Here is a 25,274-nt window from a genome sequence, read left to right as displayed (position 1 = left end):
GAGGCACCCCCATTTGCACTGACCTTTGCTCTGAGGCTCCACTGTCCCCCACAAGCCAGCTTTTCTGAAGGAATTAGCCTGGAGCCATCTTTCACTTCGCTTCTTACCTCGAGGCTGGATTCAGCTACAGACTGAGATTTTTCACATCCTTGTCAAACCTGTAATACCAATGCCTGGAAAAAAGATGTTAGCTTAATTACTATTATTAGCATAAATGACTTCCTACTTCTGAATTTCCCCTGGTGCCACCTGCAGGTAAGCTCACCTGGAAAACAATTTGGGGACCTGCTCCTCACGCAGTCACTTGTCTCTGTGGTGGCTGTGGTGCAATGGGTGAGGTGTGGGAATGAGCCCAGAGACTGAAAGTCCCGCTCTCTGGCTCCACACAGTGAAGGCTCAGAAAGTTCTTTCGCTCTGCTGGGTCAGGCTGACAATGTTTGTCAGCCTTTGCTCTCGATCCCTATACCTCAGCAAACTTAGAGCTCAAGCACGTGGTATGAAGAGTGCTCTGGTGGGTGTTGGTCACTTCCATGGTGGCCTCCACTGAAGGCAGAAGCCTCAAATGTAGTCATAGTTGTATATTTATTATTGTGCTAATCCTAAAGGAAAACATCTGAAGCATGATTCTAGACCTTGGAGATCTCTGGCTTCATTTATTCATTCATTCATTCACTCTCTCATTCAAGCTCCTACACTGTGGGCGGAAGGGGTACAGAGACACAGAATGACAGCTCACATTTATTGCGCTCTGAAGGTATACCAACACCATTTTACTGCTTTCCCTGTATTTCCTCATTTAATTCTCAACCAGCTCCTGAAAAACGAACAAACCTGAGTTGGAGCGGTGACACCGGCTCCCAGCAGTGGGGCAGACGTTACAGCTGAGGTGCTGCAGGCATGGGAGGCGTGGAGAGGTTAAATGCCACTGCCGGGGTGACGCAAGCTGAGCCAGGGTTCAAGCTCCACTCTGCCCTCGGCAAATCACAGGCCTTGTCCTCGAGCTTACCAGCTAGCTGGGCAGAGAGATGGACACCGATAGTTTAGACCGCAGCGTGGCAACTGAGGCAGTATAAACAGTCATTATTATGGCAAAGTTTGCTCTGAGAAAGGCCTATCACAGGGGAGATACCACTGCTGTGGGATCACACATGGTCTGTCAGGTGTTGAGCAAGGCTTCTTGGTGACCTTTAGGCTGGGTCTCCAAGAACGAGCAGGTATTTCCCTCCTGGACCAGAGGGGAGAGAACATTCCAGGCAAACATCTGGAGAGACAGACCTCTGTGCTAGAGTTGAGAGGACAAGATAGGGGCCTGGGGGGAGGAGAAATTTCTCCGGTGGAGATTCCTTCTCCTTCCCTCCTTGTCCCCTGTTGGTGGAACCAAGGGACCAGGGCACCGAAGCATCCCCTGTTGAAGCTTTAGCATTCTCTGTCCCTTTCCTTGGGCTGTCCGCAGTGTCTGCAGTCCATCAGGTCAACTTTTATCACCTCTTTGGTCTTTGCAGGTGCCTGAAGTTTATGTTGGTCACATCAGAAGGCATCTCCTGACCTTCCCTCCTCGCATCTCTGTATCTGAATTTTAGCTTCCTCATTGGGAAACCTGGGGCCACAACATCTGTGCTTCCAAGAACAGTCCCAGGGCTGCTGAGGGGATGAGAGATCACCCTGCAAGTGAGGGCTCTTGGAGGGCTGGAGGGAGGTACCTAGAAGGGACCGTGCTGATGATGACTTGGGTGAGGACCACTCGTGGTGTTCCAGACTGTCAGCTCCATCCTCAAGTGGATCTAAGCTCCACCAACGCAGGCTTAGCCCCCGCACCTAAAACAGTGCCTAGCACATAGTAGGTGATCACAACATAGTTACCGAATAGCTGAAGGAGGGCACAGCCCCGACGCCTGCCCCCAGCTCTGCATCTACAGGACCAAGGGGAGGAAACCCCCTGGTGATTGCACTCTTCTCAGCGGGCAAGGGTGCTGGCTCAGGGCCCCTCAACAGGCACTTATGGAGCCTGGGCAGGTGCTGCGTCTGCCTGGGATGGGTGACTCTCAGCCCACCTCCAGCTGGGTGGCCATGGAGGCTGCCAGGGGCAGCAGGGGGCCTCCTGAGGGGCACATGCCAACCGGGCCCAGACAGAGCTGCTGGAAGCCTGAGAGGGCAGGACGAGCTCAGGCAGGCCTGCCCCTCACACCCGCCCCACACCGCGTGCCCAGCTGAGCCACCAGCCCGGCCTCCTTGGTGACCTTCCCCCGTCGCTGCCCTTTCCAGGCCCTGTTCCTGAGGGTCCGCTCCTTGCCTACTTGCCCTCTCTCCTCTCTCCCCTCCTCCATCCCAGTTCCCCCCTCCCTCACCTGGACCCTGTCCTGCCCTGACCCCTAGTCCCCCACCCCAGACCTTTCTTACCCCCTAGCCCCCTCTCCTCCCCTCCCCACCCCTCCCCTCCCCCACCCCTCCCCTCCCCCACCCCTTGCCTTCGGGCCACCTCTCCCCTCCCCATCTCCCTCTCCCCCCTCCCCTCCCCACCCCCTCTCTTCCCCACCCCACCTCACCTCTCCCCTCCCCATCTCCCTCTCCCCTCCCCCCTCCCCCCTCCCCTTCCACCTTGGTGTGGACCCCCGCTCCCTCCCCTCCCCCCTTCCCCCACCTCTCCCCTCCCCCTCTCCCCCTCCCCTCCCCCCTCCGTGTGGACCCCGCCCCCTCCCCATCTCTCCCCTCCCCACCCCTCCCCCTTCTCCCCACCCCTCCCCTTCCCCCCACCTCTCCCCTCCCCATCTCCCTCTCCCCTCCCCCCTCCCCTCCCACCTCCGTGTGGACCCCCTCCCCTCCCCTCCCCTCCCCTCCCCTCCCACCTTCTCCTCACCCCTCCCCTTCCCCCCACCTCTCCCCTCCCCCCTCCCCTCCCACCTCGGTGTGGACCCCCTCCCCTCCCCTCCCCTCCCCTCCCCTCCCCTCCCCTCCCCTTCCCTCCCCTCCCCTTCCCCCCACCTCTCCCGTCCCCATCTCCCTCTCCCCTCCCCCCTCCCCTCCCACCTCGGTGTGGACCCCCTCCCCTCCCCTCCCCTCCCCTCCCCCCTTCTCCTCACCCCTCCCCTTCCCCCCACCTCTCCCCTCCCCCCTCCCCTCCCACCTCGGTGTGGACCCCCTCCCCTCCCCTCCCCTCCCCTTCCCCCCACCTCTCCCCTCCCCATCTCCCTCTCCCCTCCCCCCTCCCCTCCCACCTCGGTGTGGACCCCCGCCCCCTCCAGGCCCCACTAACGGGCGCTGCCCCCTGGACCCCCGCGCCGGCCCCCGCCCGCCCCGGCCCAGCCCCGCCCGCGGCCCGACCCCCGCCTCGCTGCGGCTCCGGCCCTGGCCGGCAGGGGCCGCTCCTCGCGCCGCCCGGGGCCCGCCGCCGCCTCCCCGCCCCTCGCCCGGCCGGCGCTCCCGTTACGCCGCGGAGCCGGGAGCCGGGAGCCGGAGCCCGAGCCCGCGGCGGCGGCGGGAGGCGGCGAGGGGCGCCCGGGCGGCGGCGGCGGGGCCTGCGGGGCCTGCGGGCGGCGGGCGGCCCGGCCAGGCCGCGATGGCCTCCAGGAAGGCGGGCTCGCGGCTGGAGACGGAGATCGAGCGCTGCCGCTCCGAGGGCCAGTGGGAGCGGATCCCCGAGCTGGTCAAGCAGCTGTCCGCCAAGCTCATCGCCAACGGTAGGCGCCGGGCGCCGCGGGGCTGCGGGGCGCCGCGGCCTCGGCCGGTGGGCCGGGCGCGGGGCGCGGGGCGCGGGCAGGGGCGCGGCGGGGCTGTCCCGGGGCCAGGGCCTTGGGAGCCCGGGCCCTGGGAGTCACGCGTGGGGCGTCCGGCGGGCGCGGGCTCGTGCCTGGCGCCCCGGGGTCGCGCTGCTGTGCAGCCTGGCGGGGGGCCGCGAGGGGCCGGGGCTGCCTGAGAAGTTGGCGGTGGTGGGGGGAGTGTACCCGGGATTCCGGGCGTGTGTGCGGTGCACTCGGGGCGCCAGGATGTATTTATAGCGCCTCTGAACGGAGACCCCTGGGAAACACGGTTTGTAAACATATGGCGTTCGAGGGGCTCCAGGTGGAAGCTCGGGCTGGGGCTGGGGGGGGAGCAGGCTGAGACGATCGGCCTGGGGTTCAGAGGGCAGCATGTCCAGCTGTGGGCCTAGGCAGGTCAGGTTTAGGAAGATAGGGGAAACAGAGTCAGGGGGTCAGGAGGGGAATACTGCAGGGAGCGGTGGGGCTGTGGCTGAAGAATGTTGGGAAGTGGGGCTGGGTGGGTGCGGGGCCTGGGGCCAGGGGTCAGGGGTCAGGGGTCAGCGGGAGTCACTGAGTAGGCACCTGGGGCCTGGAGTTAGTCCATGACCCCATTGACTGAATTGGTGCTTGCACCCAATCGAATCTAAATTGCATCCAAAAAGCCCATTTCAGAGCAGAGGTCCACGCGGCCTTATTTGTTTTGGAAGCAAGTATTGCTGGTATCTGCTTGTCTTTTAGTACCCGCCAAAACCAGGGGCACCCGGGGACTGGTGAGAGGGCAGAGGTGGTGCCTCATTTCCTCTCTGGCTTTCCCAGGCTGGGCGAGCACCTGTTGGCTGAACAAATGAGTGAAAGAATGAATGAAGGGGGGACACTTCTCTAAGGAAGGACACCCGCACTATTTTCAACCTTCTCGCCTCAGGCTACCCAGAAATAGAGGGGGATGTTATATGTCCTCTCCAAGAATGGTTTCTCTGTGCCTTTTATGGTGTTCTTGCCTCGAAATAAGGACTTGGTTTTGCATGTTGTCAACGGTGGTATCATGCTTTGGGCAGGTTCTTCCTGGGCAAATGCAGGTGTCATGGTCGCGCCAGGGGCATGGAGGAGGCACAGACCTACCTGGGCTCAGCGTGGTGGAAATGCCAACTTCCCCGAGAACTTAATTCGTCTCAGTTAAGTTAGCAGTTGAGGGAAGGGCCTGCAGTCCCACGGGCGCCATGCAGCTTGACCGGATCCTCCCTGCAAGGCTCACGGGCTTGTCCTTCCTTCTGCTTCTCCTTACCTGCAGCACTTTCTTGTTTCTTCTTGGGACTGGACAGTCCTCCTTGGAGCTGGGTTTCCCAGCTATGTGGGCATATAATACCTTCAGACAGGCCGACGTCAGGATGAAATGGGTTCACTTGTGAGCCCCTGGGTTTTTCCTTCAGAGCCGCTTGTTTCCTGCTTTACTGACCCATTCAGCCACATCTGCATGCCCACCTGTGCCGGGCACAGACAGTGGTGAACGGCACTGCCAAGCTCCTACCCTCATGCGCTTACCCCCCTCAGAGGGGACAGACAAGGAACAAATATGCAAATTCATAAACAGGAGAGCTTCAGATAGTAAGTGGTTTAAAGAAAACGGATGGGTGAATGCACCTGAGAATGATGGGCAGGGGAGGGGGACAGCTTAGAGCACAGTGGCCTCTGGAGTAAGGGTAGAGGGGCTTCGGGTGCCCTGCGCCCATCTTACCTTCACGCCCCTAGACTCGTCTCCCTTCCAGGGCCTTGTCCCTGTGGCCTGAGCCGCAGTCAGAAATGGGTCTTGGCGGGGAGCGAGTTGTGTGGGGCCCTGTGATCCGTGGGCCTGTGTGCAAGGTTGGTTTTGGGAAACTCATGAGAGATTCCTGCCCCAGAACCCACATGGTAAGCAGCAGCCATTGATGACAAAAGGTCACCCAGGCTTGAAAAGGTCAAAGAGATTGCTCAGGAAGATTAAAAAAAAAAGATCAAAGGAAAAGATAAACTAAAAACAGAATTGTTGTGGCTCTCCTTTGGGGTTCAGAGACATGTTTGAAGGCAGGTCCTTCCCTTCCTTTGGGTGATAGGAGCTCCCTTGAACCGGAGGTGGAACTTATTCCTGGCTTTGGGGGCATCAGCTCCCTCTTAGACCCTCTTGGATAGACTAGACCTCAAGTTCTCGGCAGATTTGGCAAAATTCTTAAGCAAAAGCATTTGCTGCTTAGAGTAAGGAAAGCGAGTTACTGCGTGTGTGTCATGCTAAGACAGTTACCGTGGCAGCAGCCACTCTGAGCCTCAGTTTCCCCACCTTAGAATGGGGATTAAAAGCCTAACTTTGCAGGGATTGTTATGAAGATCAAGGGAGCTAATGACTCCCAGGGCTAGCCACAGAACCTGGCACCTTAGTAGGCAGGCCATTCATTCATTCATTCATTCATTTCACAAATACTGAGTATTTGCTATGTGCTAGCCACTGTTTTAGGCACTGGGGATGCATCAGTGAACAAAATAGACAAAAATCACAAACATCCCTGCCCTTAGGAAGCCCACATTATAGTGGAGCTGGAGGAGGGGGCAGGTAAATAAAATAATTAAGTTACATTTACAGGATGTTAGCCTGGCCTATGTGGCTCAGTGATTGAGGTTGGACCTATGTACCAGGAGGTTATGGTTCGATTTCCAGTCAAGGTACATGCCCAGTTGTAGGCTCGATCCCCAGGAGGGGGCGTACAGGAGGCGGCCGATCAATGACTCATCATTGATGTTTCTCTCTCCCTCTCCCATCCTCTCTCTAAAATCAATGAAAACATTTTTTTTTTTTTTTTAAAGAAATTTACAGGATATGGGGTGGTGGGAAATGCTATCAGGATAAAAAGGGGAAGAGGGAAAGTGCTTTGGGAGTGGGGAGGTGGGGGAACACGGACAGTGAGTTTAAAAAGGGTGGTTGGGAAGGCTTCCTTGGGAAGGCAGCATCTGAGGTGAGAGAGAAGCATGCTCCAGGGAGGGGACTTCAAGGGCAGAGGCCTGGTGAGGGCAGAGGGGTGGTGGGGCCAGATCACATGGGGCCTCTTAGGTCATGGTTAAGGCTTTGGCTTTTCTATGCGTGAGATGGGAGCCATGGGAGGGTTCCGAGCTGAAGAATCCCTCACTCTCAGTGCTCCTGCTTGCAGCGGCCCCTGCCCAGCAGCTTAGCTTCTATGGGAAGGGAGCGTGGCGGTCCCTCTCCACTAAGGGCTAAATAGTGGGCACTTTGAGAGCATGGGGCTCCAGCCTGACTCCTTTGAGATAAATTGGTTCAGTTTTGCCTAAAGGTGGCTAAGGAAGAAAGAGGCAAATGCCAAACTGAAAAGAGAGTCCAGAAGTCCGTTTTCTGCCTCATACATACGCCACCATAGTCACCACTTTCACCTCTCCATCTCAAAACACTAAAGCTTGTGGCAGGGATGTGCCATGGCCCAGTGAGTCCCAGCAAGAGAGTGATCACACAAGTGAAGGGTGGGAGAAAATGCCACTCAAGTCTGGGCTCTTGCTCCCTGAGGTGTGCTCTGGGGATTGGCAGAGTGGGCATCCTCTGAGAGCATGTGAGGAATGCAGACTCTCAGGCCCCACCCCAGACCTACAGGGTCAGACTCCACACCTTAACAAGGTGGGCACAGGGCGGTCTGAGGTGCCCTGGCCTGGAGCTGAGGTGGCAGCCCGAGGGGGTCAGGGATAAAGATGGAGAACCACACACCAGCTTCTTGCTGGCTCACAGGTACATCCTGGCTCCAGAGGGCAGTCCCCAGCTGTCCCCTCTTCCCAGAATGTCACCCTGCAGCCTCCCAGTGGCTAGGTTCACTGCTGTGTGATGAAGTTCTGTGATTGGCACATGCTCCTCAATTCACGCTCTACCTGTAGCTGGCAGGTGACCTTGAGCCAGGACCTCCCAGAGCCCGCATTTCCCCATTGGTAAGATAGGGTAAGATAGCATTAATCATACCCACCCCATTGAAGTGGCTGTGAGGAGGAAATGGGATGACACACATAAACTTGGTACATGTAAAATGCTGCTCTTCACTCTCCAGCTGACTCAGTAGAACCCTGGGCAAGGCAGGCCACAGCCTGGATTTCACGTGGTTGGGAAAAAAAGAGAGTCGGAGACCTCGAAACGACACAGCTGAGCTTGTGCCTGGTCAAGACTCCGGCATATGTCAGTGACAGAAATGCATTTTGGAGGCCTGTGTCAGCCCCAAAGGACAGCCACTCCCTTTCCAAGACAGTGTCTACTTCTCCTCCCGTCCCCAGTTGTTAATCTTCTTAGGCACAAGCTCAGCTATTGAGCTCACTTAGAACAGTTGGGCCCCAGATGTAGTTTCTCCTTTCAGGGATCATCACCCTTCTGATTAGGTGTGATTTTGAGAAATTTTAATTACCTGTTGGTGATGTAGGCAGGGAAATGGTGCCTGACACAAAGACTATTTCTGGGGCAAAGTTTGGTTACAAAATGTATTCAGACCATCGAGTGGGAGTGAAGTTCTTGCATTATCAATAGCTGGTATTCCTGATGGTATTATTGCCGTCAGCCCCCTGGCTTCCCGTTCTGGAGGTGGGCTGGGCTCCTGGACCGCTCCCTGGGCTCACTCAGGCCTCTGGAGCCTTCCAAAGAAGGGGCAGTTAATGGTGGATCAGTCCCAGGGTGTCCTTTGGAAACAAGGCTGAGGTTTAACTGAGAGTCTGCTGTGGGGTGAGAAGGTGGCACTGTTGTTTAGAATGACTTATTTAGACACTTCTGGGGTACAGCAGTCTCCAGGGAGTCACACTGCCCTCAGATAGTAGGGAAGGACACCAGGACCTCAGTGACCCATCCTGGCCTTCCTATGCTGCTTTCAGGTCTCTGTCCTGTTGTCCTCTGAAGGACATGCTCTTGTGGCAGACCATATGTCCTGATTTTTGGATTCGAAACATTCACTAATACGACAGTAACACACGGATGGCCCTCAGGCATTGGAGCTCATGGTCACTGCAGTCAGGACAGAAGGACCGTGACCTTGTGGCTACACACAGTGGGGCTGGGACTGCTCAGAGTTTCACCTGGCCTCCTGTTTGGAGGAATTTTAGGCTCTGGATGGGGAGGGAGGATTTCTGACATTCATTCCCTTGATCAGCCAGCCTTTCCAGCACATCCTTTCCAGCATGTCCTCCCTTCACCTTGGCGGGTAGGGCCTCCTGGATCCTCTCTCACCTTGTGTATTGTATTTCCACCTGCGCTCATGCTGTTCGGCTCTGGAGGCCTCTCTGCAGGTCTGAAGCTACCCTTCTGTCAAGGTCTGCTTCAGATCCCTCCCAGCTGTCCTTCCTTCACAGAAAAGGTTGTTTGCCTCAAAGAAGACATCCACACATTGTTAGAACCAGATGGACCAGACAGGTCACATTGCATAGCAGTTTTCAAACTGTGCTGTGGAGGAACCCCTCTGGGAGCATGCTCTTGGGTCCTGGTGGCTGGGGGGACCGGCCACACTCACTGGAACAGTGACACTTTTCCATAAAGTTTCCTTTGAAGGAATGGCTGATGTGCTTAAAAAACACATTGAAAACCCACTGGTCTAGTCCAACCTCCCCATTTTATAGATGAGAAAACAGGCCCAGAGAGGGAGGTGTCTTCCTTAAAGCCACCAGCCGGCAAGTGGCGGAAGCAAACAGAGTGGGTCAGAGTTCTGGCTGCGGCTTTCGCTTGTTTCAGCTTGAAGTGTGGTTCTATGGTTTCCTAACCAGGAGAGTAATTTCACCTTGAGAAACCCTGTTTGTACAGTGGTGACACACATGTAAAATCCCTTTTCTGAAACCCTTGGGGCCACATATGTTTCAGAACGCAGAAATTTTCAGCCCTGGCCAGGTGGCTCAGTTAGTTGAGCATCTCCCCATACACCGAAAGGTCCCTGGTTTGATTCCCGATCAAGGTACATGCCCTGGTTGTGGGCTCCATCCCTGGTAGGGGGCATGCAGGAGGCAGCTGATTGATGTTTTGCTTTCACATCGATGTTTCTTTCTCACTCTCCCTCTCCTTCCCTCTTATTCTAAAATTAATTATATATATATGGAATGTAGAAATTTTCAGAATATGGTACATAATCTGGACATTATGTGACACTCCCAGTGGGGTGGGGCAGCCCTTCATAATAAAACACATCAGTATTTCTGCATCAAAACATATGAACAGTCATTGCCAAAGGGATAAATAGCCTATAAGTAGCATCATGTTGGTTCAGTTGAGGTTTTGCTTCCCAGTCAGTTAACTGCAACAAAAACTAGCTTTTGTTTTTTATAGAATTCTGGATTTCAGAAATTATGCGTAAGGATTGTGAACCTGCAATAATAGTGCCAAACTTGTAGGGTGGTTGTAAGCACCAAATGAGAAACAAAAACAACCACCCAAACCACCTAAACGTGCTTAGCTGCTGCCGCCTGCACAGAGCAAGCCCCGGGTGGACACCAGCTGCGTCTCCCGGCGGCGGGCGTTGCCTCCCATTTCCCAGTTCAGGGCTGTTTCCCCTCCCCGGGCATGTGCCTCTCTCCTCACTCGGGGGTCAGCCTCTGCAGGACCGGTTCGTGGCTCTGCTTTGATGGACCCTTAGGCGCATGGCCGTTCTTGGCGTGCTGTGTCGAACTGGCCCACAGACTCTCCCCGGGAGGCGCCGGAGCCGCTGGAACGGGCCTCAGGAAGTCGGGCAGAGGGCCTTGCAAGTGGGGTGAGAGCCAAAGTGCAAGTGATGACTCTGCCCGAGAAGTGGTGTCCCGCGGGGACTGGTGTTTACCTTTGGGGCTGCTGGCATAAGTGAGTTTCGATCAGCCAGAGGCTCCCGGGTTGTCGGTCCATCATTCTCCACCTCCAGCCTCCCTCCCTCCCGGTGGGGCTGGAGGTCGTTCAAGGCCCAGCCCGCCGCGTGCCATGTGCCTTCTGCTTCACTGGAGGTGGGCCCTGGCCCCAATGGGCCAACCCCCTTGCCAGGGATTGGTTGAGGCATGAGCATGTGACGTAGTTTAGCCAATGAGGCATCAGGGACATTTGCTGTGGGAGGGGCCTCTAGGAAAGATTTTTCTCATGCTGGGGAGTGCCACCTACATGCTTGAGAGGGAAGGAGCCCGGCGGGGCGGGCTCAGCGGTTGAGCGTCCACCTAGGATCCAGGTGATGGGGGCTCGATTCCTGGTCAGGGCACATGCCGGGTTTGCGGGCTCGATCCCCAGTCGGGGGTGTGCGGGGGCAGCTGATCAATGACTCTCTCATCATTGATGTTTCTCTCTCTCCCTCTCCCTTCCTTTCTCGGAGATCAATAAAGAAATATTAAAAAAAAAAATGCACATGGCAAGAAAATTCAAACAAAACAAAACAAAAAAAGAGGGAAGGAGAATGGCCCCTCTTTTTCCCCTGGAAACTTCGTGGTTTTGAGGCCCGGAGCTGCAGGCATCTTGAAGGCACCCGGCCCGGGGTGAGCGAGGCTGCCCCGCAGAGAGTGGAAGCACAGAGACAAGAGGAGCGTGCCCCCCACTACACGGCTGACCTTCCCTGGATCCCTGGGAGAGAGTAAATTTTTCCTGCTGAAGCCACATCGGTCAGGTCTTCGGCAGTCCCTGGCTGCTGAAGTCACTCTAAGCAGCACCCTCTTTACATACCCGGAGCACCTGCGGCTTCGCCCTGGGCACGCCCTCAGGGACGGCCTTTGCTCTGATTGACCCTGACCGCGTGGGTGGCTGCCTGCCCCTCTGGGTGACGTCAGGCTTGGCAGCCGCTGCAGGGCTGCAGGCCTCTGGCTGGTGTGAAAGCCAGTGTTTCCCATCTGAGAAGCCAGAAAGGGGGAAGAGGTTTTTCTGAGTCGTCTCAACACCATCCCCATTAGCCACCAGGACAGGAACGAGCAGTGCTTGGCAGATGGCTTAGCCTGGTGCCACATGAAATAGAAAGAGAAGCCACAGCCACAGGAAGCCTAACGGAGTGGCCGCAGCCCCCGCGCCCTCCGGGTGTGTCGGTCCCTGATCGTCAAGTGCGGCGTTGGTGGAGGTGCCAGAACTAGACAGAGCAGATAGTTTTGGTCCTTGCAGAGGCCTGCCAGACCTGGAGTCGGAATCCCCAGGCATTTCTCCTCCGAGTGCCCTTGTGCACATCACTTGATCCCCCGAAACCTTAGTTTTCCTGACTTCACAGTGTTAAAATAGTTCAGTCAGAAGAAGAATGAATAAGCATTTCTTGAGCTCCTGCTGTGAGCTGGATTCTGGGCATGAACTTTTACATGGATCCCAGTCACTCATCACAGCAACCGCATGAGGAACGGGGTGGGCTGAGGCTTGGAGATGGTCACTGAGCTGGATTCTCGCCCCCTTCTGCCCCTAGTTCCATCATGCTTTCTATTTCACTGATGTTTTTCTAAACTTGCTAGATCCCAGAATCACCAAGCTGGCTTGTTGAAACCCAGATTGCCCCACTTCTAGATGCAGCAGGTCTGGGGCGGGTGATGTGATGCTGCTGGTCCGTGGACATGCTGTGAGTAGCGCTGGCCTTAGGGAGCCTGGACATTATGGATTCACAGACCTCTCCTCCTGAGTGGTGATTCCCTGGGTCCCAAATGGGGGCTGGAAAACTGCATTTTTAAATTGAGCCTCGGGTGATTTGTGTGATCAGGCAGGTCTGGGAGCCCCTGCCCTGAACCTCAATCCTTAGCATTTAATGAGCATCTCCTGTGAGAGGGGCCCTGCACCCAAAGAAATAGAATGAACAGGTCACCTGCCATGGGAAGCTTACAGCCCAGGGCAGTCATTCTACCTTTGGGCAGCTGAGTCGCCCGGGGGCTGCTCAGCAACTCAGATTCCCAGGCTAGGCCTGAGCTTCTGCTTAAGGAGGTCTTGGTGGGGTTGAGTTCAGGAAGCAGGATTGTTAACTAGCAACCAGCTCATTATGGTGCCAGGAGTCCCAGGACCATGGGACCATGGGACTCCTGGCACCACCTCTTTGGCCATGATTGTCCGAGGGGTGGGACAGTGTGTCACCCTCAGCTCGAGGGGAACAATGGCAACATCACTTACAAGGCTGCAAGGTGCTCCTGGGTTACAGGGGGCTGAGGGCAGGGTGGGCTTGTGTGGCAATGGGTAAGGCCTGGCAGAGAGCCAGGAGGAGGAGCTTGGGCAGAGTGTGGCTTTAGGGTGAGTGACATCCTAGTTGGCCTGAGACTTACCTGGTTTTAACACTGAAAGAAAGTCCTGCATCCCAGGGATGCCCTCAGTCCTGGACAGCAGGACGGCAGCTCACCCTGTTAGGCAGATGCAGGTATTTTAGCAGAGGGGAAAGAAACCCTGGTGCAGGAGAAGGCAGTGGACTTGGCCATGTTGGACCCGGTTTGATCCCTGGTCTGCCACTGACTGCTGTCTGGCCTTGGGTGAGTTACTTGTCCTATCTGAGCCCCACTCTATCTCAAAGGCTGTTTTGAGGAGTGAGTGAGATAATGCAGTTTCCAGCACCGGCGTTATCAGAAGTGGCCCTGAATCAGGAGTATTGTGTGTGGACGGCGGGACCAGATACCCAGCTCTTTACAGGGAGAGAGGAAGCGGGCATGATAACAATAAGAAGGGCAGCAATGGTGTATTGGGGTGGGGGTGGGGTTCCTGTCACTGAACTGTGACTGAGGCCTGAAGCTGATGACACGGTATTAGCTGGGCCACAGAACCAGTAAATGCACAACTAGGGCTTCAACCCAGGCCTGACAGACTCCCCTGGCGGCCTCTTCCAGCCATTCATTCAGCTCCTTAGAGAGCCGGCGATAGGGTGTGGGGGTGCGGTGGTATGTAGTGAGGATACACAGTGACTGAGACCACTGGGCTGTCAGCCCCATGAGGGAGGGATGTTTTTACTCTTCTGTTCATTGTTAAATCTCAAGCACCAGTAACATGTTTGGCACACAGTGGGTACTCAAGTAATTGTTAAATGAACAGCTTGGCTTCTGCCCTTGAGGAGTTGAGTTGGATTCATTCCCTCATCAAACACCTACAAGCACCTACTGTGTGCCAGCCCCATCCTGAGGACTGGGAAGGTACAGATCACTAAGACCATCCTTGTGCTCAAGTCTAGTACATAGAGACTTGGCATACATGTGGTCAGGGCTGGAGTGGCAGAAGGACAGGGCTATGGAGGCCCATGGAGGGAGTGCCCATCCAGGGCATGGTCCCACATCTAAGAGTCTAGGTATTGTCCTGAGGGTGATTGTCCATGGCCCTGCCTGCTGGGGCTCTGGGTGAATACTGGCTGATGGATTGCTCTTTGGGCTGATTGACTGCCTGTGACCTTCTTATCCTGTCTCTTGCGCAACTGTAGGGTGGACACTTGCTGAGTGGCCCTTCCCAGGGCGGGGTTCCGGGTCCCCTCCACTGCCTTTCCTTGTCTCTCTTCTCTCCTCAAATATAGCTGGCTCGGCCTCTTTGCTGTGAGCCCTGGCTCACTAGAGGACCTGCTGTCTCTGGCCTTTGCAGGGTCCACGCCTAACAAGAAGCAGTGTTTTCTTGCATGTTAGCCAACTTTGTAGGAGTGCCCAGCCAGTGAGGGGATGCTGGCGGGGTGCCAAGCCCATGGACCTGCAGTAAATGCCACTTTTCTTTCCCTGGCCCCCCAGGCCAAGGATAGTCAGCTCTCCACTGAGTCTTGGGCCTGGAGGCCTGGGAAAGTAGGTCTCCCAGAGCCTTTTGCAGCTGCCCCACTCCCCACGGTAGCCTTCTCCCTGCCCCTGCCCCACCACACACAGCAGTTGTGTCCAGTCTCCCTTCTGCCTGGACTCTCACTTGGAGAAATTCTTCAGGCCCAGCTCAGACCTCATTTTGCTTCTGACATCCTTCTGAGTGCACCTGGTGGGGTCTTTGCACAGGCCTTGGTGGTACCTATGTCCCTCAGACCATTCCTCTGGAGGACAGGGACTGGATTAGGGCTTTGAATTTTCAATAAATGCTTGTTGCCAGTTGGGTGTGCATTTAACTTGTCTGTGTGGAGCTGGCTTCCGGAAGGAGCCGTTTCCAAGCCTCCTGGGTTGGCCTGATAACATGCCCCCTGCCCTGTTAGAGTCACTTCCTGCCTTCTGAGGTCTGGGGACAGGCCAAACCAACTGCAAGCTAATGACTTTCCAGTTACATTTTCTTTTCTTAAGCTAGGTTTCTCCAGGGGAAGTGTGAGTGTGTGTGTGTGTGTGTCTGTCTGTCTGTCTGTCGCCAGCGCAGAATTACTGTCTTCTGTCCCATATTTCACTCTCCCGTCCCAGCCTTCCAGCGTCTGCATTATGTATGGACATGGGGAGGAGGCTTTGGCATGAAGCCTGGACTCCAACTACCAAGACTTTCTCAAAATATCATTTCTGCCAACTTGTTTTGAACTCTTTCATCTTTGACTTTTGCCATCTTTGCCTTTCAGTCAAGAAAAAAAAAAAAAGAATTCCAAGTGGCCAGGCCAGGCCCTCTGAACTGGGCCACAATTTAAACAAAGATGGTGGAGGGGGAACAATGGGCCCCGAGGCAGAAATGCCGAGGCCTGGGCTTTGGTCAGCAATGAAGCCACCACCACGTGCCAGGAACCCCAGGGAGGGCCTGAGTCTGCAAAGATTAAGGTATTTGGTTGGGTCCTGTCCACGAAGGGGAGACATACCTATTGATTCGTTTCAGAAATATGTATGGAACACCTGCCATGTGCTGAGCAGTCGAGGTAGAGCATGAACGTGCGAGCGAGAGGATGGGGGTCAGAGAGCCAGGGTGATCAGTCACAAGGATTTGGCTTTCACTTTGGGTGAGATGGGAGCCACTGGGGGGTTTTAAGGGGAGGGGTGACATGCATGATATGACTTACATTTTAAAACAGGTATGGGGACAACTAATCAGTATTTTCTAGTTGTGGTATGTGCCCTTCCCTTCTCCATCCTGCTGCTTGTCGGAGCCGGGACCCCAGTTAAATCCAGTTCTGCCTCCCAGCTGTACGCTGCCCGAGGGAAGCCCTCGGCCTTGCTGGCCACTCACACGTGGCGACCAGTGACCTCAAAGGCACTGCCACTCTTCCAGTCTCTCTGGATACCCACTTTCCAGAATGTCCATTTCAGATGGTCTTCTCTTCGTAGGCCTCTTACATCCTGTGGATGCACCCTCTCCCTCCTCGCTCATGACCCCGCCGCATTCTTTATCGAGGAAATAGAAACAATTAGGAAATGCGCTCGTTTCCGACCAGAGTCGACCGCTTTCCTCCGCTCACTGCCTGGAGGTTTCAGTTCCTTTTGAAGGGCAACAGCCTCTTCTTCACCTTTGCCCAGAATCCCCCCATTCTCGCCTTGTCAGGACTTCACTGCTGCAGCATCTCCTCTCTCCGGGGTCAGGCCTCTGCCTCTGGCTCTCTCCTGGACCTCTCCCTGCAGGATACCAGAGCCCCTGGACTTTCCTGTTAAAACCTTCATTAACCTCACATTGCTCTCTCACCGCCCCCCATCTCTCTGGTCGTTTTCAGCAAGGCCCCTTCAGAGACTTGTCACGTCCACAGCCTGTGCTTGTTGGGCTTGTATCCCTTGCACATCCCTGAGACTTCAGATGCCAAGTCCGCCCTCTGATGTTCCTTCCATGTTGCCAAATCTAATGGTTGCTTTTTCCCTTCGCTTCCTTGATATTCCAGTTGCTTTTAACCCATTTGACTCTCCCTCTTTCTGGAAACTTCTTAATCTCTGTTCTGTAACAGACACTGTCCTGGTTGTCTCTTCCTTGGACTTCCCACTCAGTCTCCTCCAGCTTTGATCTGGACGGATCTCCATCCACCGACTTGATTTCTGTACTTGGATATTGAATGTCGTTTAACTTGGTCAAAACAGAATTCCTGGTTCGTTCCTCCTTACCCCGGTAAACGGCAAAATGGCCCCACTGGCCCCCCCATCGTGCACCCTGAAATCTAGACTTCCCTTTCATTCCTCTCCTTTCCCCATCCCTAGTGCATCAGTTTCCTGTTGCCTCTTCACAAATGTATTGGTTTAAGACGATGCAAATTTGTCTTCTTATAGTTCTGAAGGTCAAAGTTGGAGATAGGTCTCACTGGGCTAAAATCAGGTGTGAGCAGGGCTATGTTCCTCCTGGAGGCCCTGGGAGGACTCTGTCCGGCCCTTTCAGGCCCCGCGGGCTGCCCACATACCTTGGCTCGTGGCCCCTCCTCCATCTGTAAAGCAGGCAGCGTAGCTTCCTCCAGTCTCCCTCCGTGACTGCTCCTGTGTCCTTTGCCTCGTCTCCTCTCTGACTCTGCCCTCCTACTTCCCTCTTCTAAGGACCCAGTGTGCCCACCCAGATAATCCTGCCACCTCAAGATCCTTAACTTAATTATATCTGTAAAGTCCCTTTTGCCATGTAAGGTGACATATTCACAGGTTCCAGCCACTGGGACTTAGATATCTTTGTGTGTGTGTGGGGGGGGTGTCTAACTCTGTGACTGTACCTTCAATCCAGTCCATTAGTAAGTCTTGTTTATTTTACCTCCAAACTGTCCCCACTCAGCCCTTTTCTCCCTTCATACACCATTTCTCACCTCTCACCCCTCTAAGTTCTGTCACCTCTCACCACCACTGCAGTAACCTAACCGCGTCTGCTGTTGCCTCCGTCTGGCTCCAACTCTGAGTTCATTCTCCACACAACAGACAGGGAGCTTTTCAAAACCCAAATCAGATCATTTCATCCCCAAGCTTATCAGCCCCCCCCCCCGAAAGACTTGCAGTTGCACTTAGAACGATGGCACACTCACCACGGTCTAGGGGAATGTCCCCGTCTGCCCCCACCCGCCTCTGACTGCCTCACCCCGCCGGCTCCCTCTGCTCCTTCTTGCTGTTCCTGGAACACACCAGCTGTGTTCCCACCCCAGGGCCCTCCCTGCGCTGAGACAATGCTCTTCCCTCAGCCATTTGCACGGCCAACTCCATCTCGACATCCGTGTCTCCTTGGAGACTCTCCCTGATCGGCCCACCCCATGTCCAGTAGCCACTCAGTCACTCCCTGTCATGTGTTAGTTCCCTGCACATCTCTGACCACTGTCTGCCCTTTTCCTGGTTTGTCTCTTTGTCTCACCTGTCTAGGAATATAAGCTCCATGAGGACAGAGACCTCCTCTGTCTCAGTCACTGCTCCAAGTCCCCGGAGCTCGCAGGTACAAATGAATGCTGGCTGATGCGTGACTGTGCGAAGTGCAGTGAGGAACGCAGATCGCTCAGGCCAGGAGAGCTGGGCACAGCTCCTCCAAGGTGACCCTGAAATGCATCTCAAAGATGCCTGGGATTCTGGCAGGAGAGGGAGGGTGGTATAGCACCCCCAGGCAGGCACCCTCAGGTGAGACAGATCGCCCTGGCCTGGGAAGGACGCTGAGGGCCTGGGGGGGGTGCGGGTGCGAGGCTGGTGGCCCAGCGACAGCGGGAGATGGGCTGTCAGTAGTAACCACAGACTTAAAACTCCTTCACTTGGTGGACTAGGTCCTGTGCACGACTCTGTGGGTGACCAGCCCAGCTGCTCCGGGGTCAGAGCACACTGCGACACGGCCACCTCTTTCTTTTTAAATCACCTGGTGGTTCTGTGTAGGTGACGAATGTCTGAGGTAGTAATGCTCAAACGCTATAAAAGGTATGCAGTGAAAAGTAACTGCCTCCTGCACTATCTCGGTGTCCTTTCCTCCCTCCCACAGAAACGACCACTCTTAGGACTTTCCTGGGGTCCTTCTAGAAATATGCTGTATACCTGTGCACTTATAAGAAAGTTTGCTGTTGGTTTTGTTTTTTACACACAATAATGATAAACCGTACGCCCTAGTTTGTGTCTCCTTCTCTTTGAAGTTGTTGTCTACTGCTGTGTAACAAACCATCCCAAAACTTAGTGCCTCAAAACAGCCACGTGTTGTTGTTTTTCACGATTCCGGGCTTGCCAGGGGTTGCTTGTCCGCGGCCAGCTATGGGTCGGCTCAGTAACACTGCCGCCCTCGGCTGGGCTTCTCACCTGCCCTTTCAGGCCCCCTGCCCCAGGCCAGCCCGAGCGTGTGCTCGTGGCAGCTGCAGACAAGCAAGGGGCAAGCAGAAGCGGGTGAGCCCTTTGCCAAGCACTGTGTGCGTCAGATTTGCCCCGTCCGGTGATCAGAGCAAGTGATGTGGCCGTGCCCAGGATCCATGCACGGGGCCACAAAGCATGTGGATGCAGGGAAGCCTGAAGACCTGGGGCCATGAGTCCAATCCGGCCACCACGGACTCGTATTCAGATCTGTTCCTTTATTTCATGGACACACTATGTCCCATCGCATGGGGGGCACTGTATCCATTTAACAGGTCCTGTTATTTCTGTCCTCTGCTGGTACCAGGAGGGCCACGTGTAGTCAACATCCCTATCTGTCCATCTTTGTGCTTCGAAGAGCACGTACCTGTGGGATAAGCTGCTAAAACTGGAATTTCTGGGTAAGATGGTACCGGTACATTAATCGTTTTGTAAACGTCACTAAGTTGCTCTGTAGAGCAGCTAATCTCATACTAATTTATACTCCTGCCTACACCACCCGACAGTGTCTGTTTCTGCCAACACTCTGATGGGCAGGGGGATAACCAGCACTACAAATGTTAAGTTACCTGTGACTTACAAGAAGCCAAAAAATGAGGGGATGAAATTCACCGAGGTCACACTGAGACTAAGAAATGGAGAACCTGGCTGTCTTTGCCGGGTAACAAAGGGGACGCTGGAGAACCAGTTCCTACTTGAATAGGGTTTTGTCTTTTCCTCTTGGATCGGAGCCCCAGCAGGAATAGTTTGAATAGCCCTAAATGCTTCTCTATTGACATATAAACCGAGTCGTGGAGATTTTTTTGTATTGGTATCAAGTACTCCCTGGAATAAAGTAGAAACCCTAAGTTTTTTCTCCATCATCTGATCAAATCTGTGTGTCAGCTGCTTATCACACCAGGGCGAGGGCTGTGAGGAAGGGGCAGTCACCTCAAGTGGCAAAGACCACAACCCCTCCTTCCCTGGGGTGATCAGGGAGGCTGAGGCCGCCTGGGCATTGAACTGTGCCAGCTACCAGGTGCACGGGATTGGGGATTGTCTGTTGGGAGGTGAACCAGGGGACCAGAGGCCTCCCCTGGGGGCTGAGTCCCATGTTGTTCTCAGGCGTGGTCTCTATTCAATTTCAGGCTTTACCTCGCTGTAATTCACTGGGGAGCTGGTTTCTGCAGCCTCAGTTAACACCCCAAAATATTCCTGGGAAGGGTGAAACCAGCACTGGGCGCCCCTGAGCCCCTCCTCACTCTGGTCACCCGAGAATCCTAGCAGGTGGAGCAGGAGAGGGTCTTAGAAACTGCCTGTCTGGCCCCACAGCAGAAAGGTTAAGCTGCTTGGCGAAAGCCACATGGCTGGTTGGGAGGGAAACTGGGCTCCCTCCCCTGATAGTTTGTGCCTGGCAGGTGGAGGAGACAGTGCAGGAAGGCTGCCCAGGTTCAAATCCCAGCTCCAGCACAGACTGGCTCTGACCTGGGCATGTTGCTCCTCTCGTGCCTGGTTCCCTGCCTGTGAGATGGAGATGATGGTATCAACATCCTGGCGTTTGGATGACTGGCAGGATGAGGAAACTGCTGGGCACACTGCGTGGCATTTAGCAAGAGCTCAGTATGGCCTGGCTCATCATGAATGTAGCACAGCATTCATGCCCCCCTAGGAGGCCTCTTGAGCACAGGGATCGTGTCTGATAGGGCTTTCTCGGCCCACTAGGTCCGACATAATCATTCTAGGAAATAGTAAGTCCTAGATGAATGAAAATAACAGTAATAGAAACTGACCTTTATTCAGCACCTGCTTTGTACTATATGCATTACAGATACTACCTCCAATCTTCAGGTAGCTGGGTGAGGAAACTAAGGCTCAGAGGGGTTAAGTAACTTGCCCAGTGCCACACAGCTAGTAAGCAAAGGAGCTGGGATTCAAGCCTAGGGCTGCTTGAGGCCGGAGCTCTTTCCCCCACATTGTACTACTAGGCTTCTCCATCCCGGAAGGTACATCCTGGCCCCACTTTGCAGCCCTGCAGCTCTGCCTGCAGCTGTGGGATGCCCAGCTGTGCCCTCCTCTGCCTGGGGAGTGTGAGCAGGAGGAAGAGGAAGATACTGAGATCGAAGGCTTTCATGAGGCCCAGTTCTGCTGTAAGTGTCCCGTTGGCCCTGTTGCAGCCAGAACTCTCAAGGCAATCTTAGGGCTGACCTTGTTTGTTACCCAGTTCTCAGGGATCACTTTCCTCCTTTGCCTGATGTCCAGTGTCTTGAAAATTGTTTTTATTTAAAAATATATTCTGTTATACCTGGCCGGTGTGGCTCAGTGGTTTGGCATCAACCCATGAACCTGGAGGTCATGGTTCAATTCCTGGCCAGGGCACACACTGGGGTTTTGGGCTTCATCTCCAGCAGGGGGCGTGCAGGAGGCAGCCGACCAATCATACTCCCATCATTGATGTTTCTCTCTCTCTCTCTCCCTCTTCCTTCCTCTCTCTGAAATCAATCAATAAAAACACATTTAAAAAAATTATTTAAAAAAAATATATATTCTGTTATGTTTTTGTGGTTGTTTCCAGCGGGGGATTAAATTTGATCTGTGGCTGGAAGCAAAAGTCTATTTTTAACATTACGATCCTCTTTTATTTTGTATTTAACTCTTTAATCCACCTGAAATTAATTTTCTTATACGTCCTGAGGTGCCTTTCCCCCTTGTGTCTCACTGTCCTAGCATGTAGCTGGCACACTATTGGGCAATGACAGCTGGTTAGGCGACACCCCTTTCTTTTGTTGCTGGTGGATTCTGCATGGGACGCGTGAGGTCCTTGACCCCTGCAGCCAGTGCCTGTCCAGGCTGCCAGGCCTCCTCCAGCGTTAGGACTGAGCCTCGCAGCCTCTGTAGTTGCTCTTGCATGCGCCCCTCAAAGTGTTTAAGATTTCCGCCCTCCTGGTTGGGAGACTGAGTGGCAGGGAAGTCACCTTTTTCAGGGGGAACAAAGAAAACACAATTTGCTTGAGAGATTAATTGGAGCCTAGAAATTAAAAAAAAACAAAAACCCAACAACTTCAAAAATGGTTTTGTAGCTGCCATGTTGAATTTCAAGTTGGACTGTAAGCTCTTTGCTCGGAGCCTGCAGCTCCTTCCGGAGGAGCTGGTCCTCGCCCACCTGGCAGGGAACTCCCATGACCATCTCTCTTCCTCTCTGTGCCCTTCATGTTTCAACTCTAACAAACCACTTTGGGTCCCCCAACAACTAGGCTCTGCCATGCCTTTGCATATTCTGTTCCTTCTGCCTGGAATGCCTTTCCCCACATTTCCACCTTTAAACACACCCCTGTCCCATTCTCTGAGGAGGCCTTGTCTCCTTTGCCTGCACCCATCCAGGACCACATGCATCTTCATTAGATCCTGCATGGTGTTCAATGGCTCGGAAGGCCCGGAACCTCCATGAGGAAAGGGACTGTGTCTCCTGATTCTGATGAAAGCCCCTTCCTCTCAGCTGAAGCCTTCCCAGGGTCCTGTGGTTGTTCTGCTAGAGCTGGGCTCTCTCCGCACTTCAGCAGCAAGACTCTGGTGCATTCCCCCAGGGCAAGGAGATGAATTAACTAAAAGTATGGAAGTCCCGTGGTAGTGGTTTTTACACTCCTCTTTAACTGTGCAGCTCTTCATTGAAATAAACATGTTTGCAAGCCTGGGATGTAAAACCAATGAAGCAGGAGAGGTGAAGAGTGAGAGGTTCTACCAAAGCCCTCAGATGGGTTGTGTGGAGTCTGTTTAGAAACCGATGAACGTGAGGATGGGTGTCAGTAGGTGCGTTCAAATAGTGGTTCTCAACTCACAGCATGTCTTGTGTTTGGGGGATGTAATTAGGACATTCTAGCAGCTCACATCCATGTAGAAGGCCATAGAACACGGAAGGGCTAGGAGATTGCACTACCGATGAGAAAGACTCACGGGCTCCGTGTGTGCTTTGTAAAGACCATACTGAATGAATCACTAGACAACTTTGTGTTTTCCTACTGAACTAGAGCTCTCTCCGTGTTAATATGTATCCATCTTTCTAGATTCAGTAACTATGTGACAAAGGTCAGAGTAATAGTGACTTGAGCAAGAACAAGGTAGAAGTTAATGCTTCTCTCTCATGTAATAATCCATCATAAGCAGCACTCCAGGGCTTGGTGGCAGCTCTGGGTGTTGGAGACCAAGGCTCCTGACGTCGCGCTGCTCTGCCGTCCTCGGCAGCTGGCTTCCATCCCGGGGTCCAGGCGGGATGCACCATTGTCCATCAGCACAGCCACGTTCCAGCTAGGGTAGGGCGAGGAGGACCTGGAGGCCAAGTCCATTCCCTGTAAATGCACCGCCTAGAAGCTGCACACATAAAACACCCCTCACATGCCATCGGCCGTAACTTAGTCATAGACAGCAGCTGGCTCCCAGGGGGCCTGGGCTTTACCTGGGGAGCTGTGTGCGCTGATAAAACTTGGGGCTCCGAATACTAAAGGAAGAATGAATATTTAGGAACAACCGGCAGATTCTGACCCAGGCAGGGCCAGGCCACACCCTGGGCAATGTAGCCCAAATGCCTCCGCCTGTCATCAGCTTAATTCACCATTTACTGAGCATGAGCCTGTGCCAGACCTCGTGGGCTGCCAATAAACACAGGCTCTTCTGCAAACCTCTCCGTACATTGTAGAGTGGCAGACAGATGCAGAAACCCCTGGTTTGGGGTGACTGAGTTTCCTGGAGCAAGCTCAGGGTGGCTTGGGTGGGGCACATGGGGGAAGATCAGTGCTGGAAAGACTAGTGGGTATTTAGCAGTAATGGCCAGGGGTGGTCTCCGTGTTCCAGAGCATTCCCAATGCTCGAGGAGTGACCTGGGCTGGCAAATCGGAAAACTTGGCCAGGACCTGCTTTCCGCATCCTGTGGGGTGGGGCTGAGCAGGGAGGTGGGGGGATCCATTAAGTCCCCACCTTCTGCTCCCAGCTCGACTCCCTTCTGTCTTCTCACTCATCACGCCCTGTTCTCCACCCTTGGTTTCTGTACTTTCCTTGATTCGCACCTTTCTTATGCTGTGCTCTTCCCTCAGCCTGGTTTGCCCTTCTCTCCTGTTTGCCAGCCCAGATCCTACACATCCTTTAAAGCCCAGAGCACAGCGTTTCCCCCTAGAATTCATTAGCTCTGGTCCATGTTCTTGCTATGGCCGTGGTACTGTTCCCATTTTATAAAGGGGGCACTGATGCGTTAAGAGGTCCCAGGTAGCAGAGGTCCTGATCGATTGTCCTTTCTGATTGCTGGCCTGGGGATTCTGCTCCGAGCAGCCACGTTCAGAGGCAAGGTCACAGGGGTCTGCAGAGGGTGGCGAGGTGAGGGGCGGGGAACAGTGGGGGACAATGGGGGGAAGTGGGGAATAATGCGGAATAATGCGGAATAATGAAAATAATGGGGAGAGAGAAATCCTGAGCTCAGGGGGACAGAGGGACTTTCTTAGAATTGCCCCCAAATGCTGAGGTTAAATCAGAGTGCCAAAGTCACAGAGTGCCAAACTGGAATTTAGATCTAGGACTCTGACCCATTGTATTTTGTTTTATTTTTTGGAATTTTAAACTACACAGAAAAGAAATTCAGTGTGCACTGTAGTCTTACTAGTCAGAAGTTACCACTGTTGAGGTCCCAGTTTTCTAGGAAGAGTTACAGTTTTTCTAGCAGTAATATAGAATGATTCTCCTCAATAAAAGTAATTCAAACTACAACGGTGAGAAATTAAAAATGATCCTGAATCCTATCACTCGGAAACTCCTGTCTTTGCTCTAGTGATAATCATCCTAGGGATAGGGACAGATGTAAAGATAAACTGACATACTTTTATCAGCAGTGGTCGCGCTCCTATCTAGCACGACAGCCACCAGCCACGTGTAGCTCTTGACCACCTGAACCGTGGCAGGTTCGAAGGGAGCTGTGCTGTGAGCATACAGTACACAGTGGGCTTGGAAAACTTCACATGAGAAAAGAATGCAAATACCTCAGTAACTTAAAAATATTGATTACTTGTTAAACTGATAATATTTTGGATATATTGAGTTAAATAAAACATGTTATTAAAATGAATTTCAACTGTTTATTGTTTAATATAGCTACTAAAATTTTTAAAGTAACATGCGGTTTGAATATATTTCTATTGAACAGTAGTATTCTATTTAAAAAAATAAGGTGTTAGTAAGTATTCATGGGGAAAAAGAGAATCTGAAGGAATCGTCAAGCTCCAACTAAACATTTCACCGCGTGACACCATTTCTTAAACGAGTCCAGTAACGTTTTTAAAATATTGGTGTCGCGTAGTGGTTTTTTTTCTTTAAACACGTATTGCAGTGTTTTGAAAGTTGAGCACATGCCCTCCGAAGCGCCTCCCAGTTTTTGATATATTACTGTTTCGATCGTATTGCTTTCCAACAGTCAGATTCTGCCTGTAACATGCTTCTGACAAGCCTGTAGGACCGTGCACGTAAATCCCTGGCACTCCCTGGCGGGCC

General features: G+C 53.7%; 1 protein-coding gene across 3 annotated transcripts in view; it reads left to right on the top strand.

Moving 5' to 3' along the window:
- The first annotated feature begins 3,419 nt into the window (after positions 1–3,419).
- Positions 3,420–25,274, top strand: part of TTC7B (tetratricopeptide repeat domain 7B) — a 186,495-nt gene continuing 164,640 nt past the window's right edge. For 2 of the 3 annotated variants that reach the window (XM_081136223.1, XM_081136222.1), the window contains exon 1: positions 3,500–3,674. In XM_081136223.1, the coding sequence (XP_080992349.1) occupies positions 3,554–3,674 (121 nt within the window). In that variant the 5' untranslated portion in view covers positions 3,500–3,553. Of the gene's footprint in view, positions 3,675–25,274 lie in introns of all 3 variants that reach the window. The other variant, XM_081136224.1, reaches the window with a different exon arrangement.

Source organism: Miniopterus schreibersii (assembly GCF_964146895.1).
Source record: "Miniopterus schreibersii genome assembly, chromosome: 1".
Lineage (NCBI taxonomy): Eukaryota > Metazoa > Chordata > Mammalia > Chiroptera > Miniopteridae > Miniopterus > Miniopterus schreibersii.
This window is presented reverse-complemented; position numbering and strand designations above follow the sequence as displayed.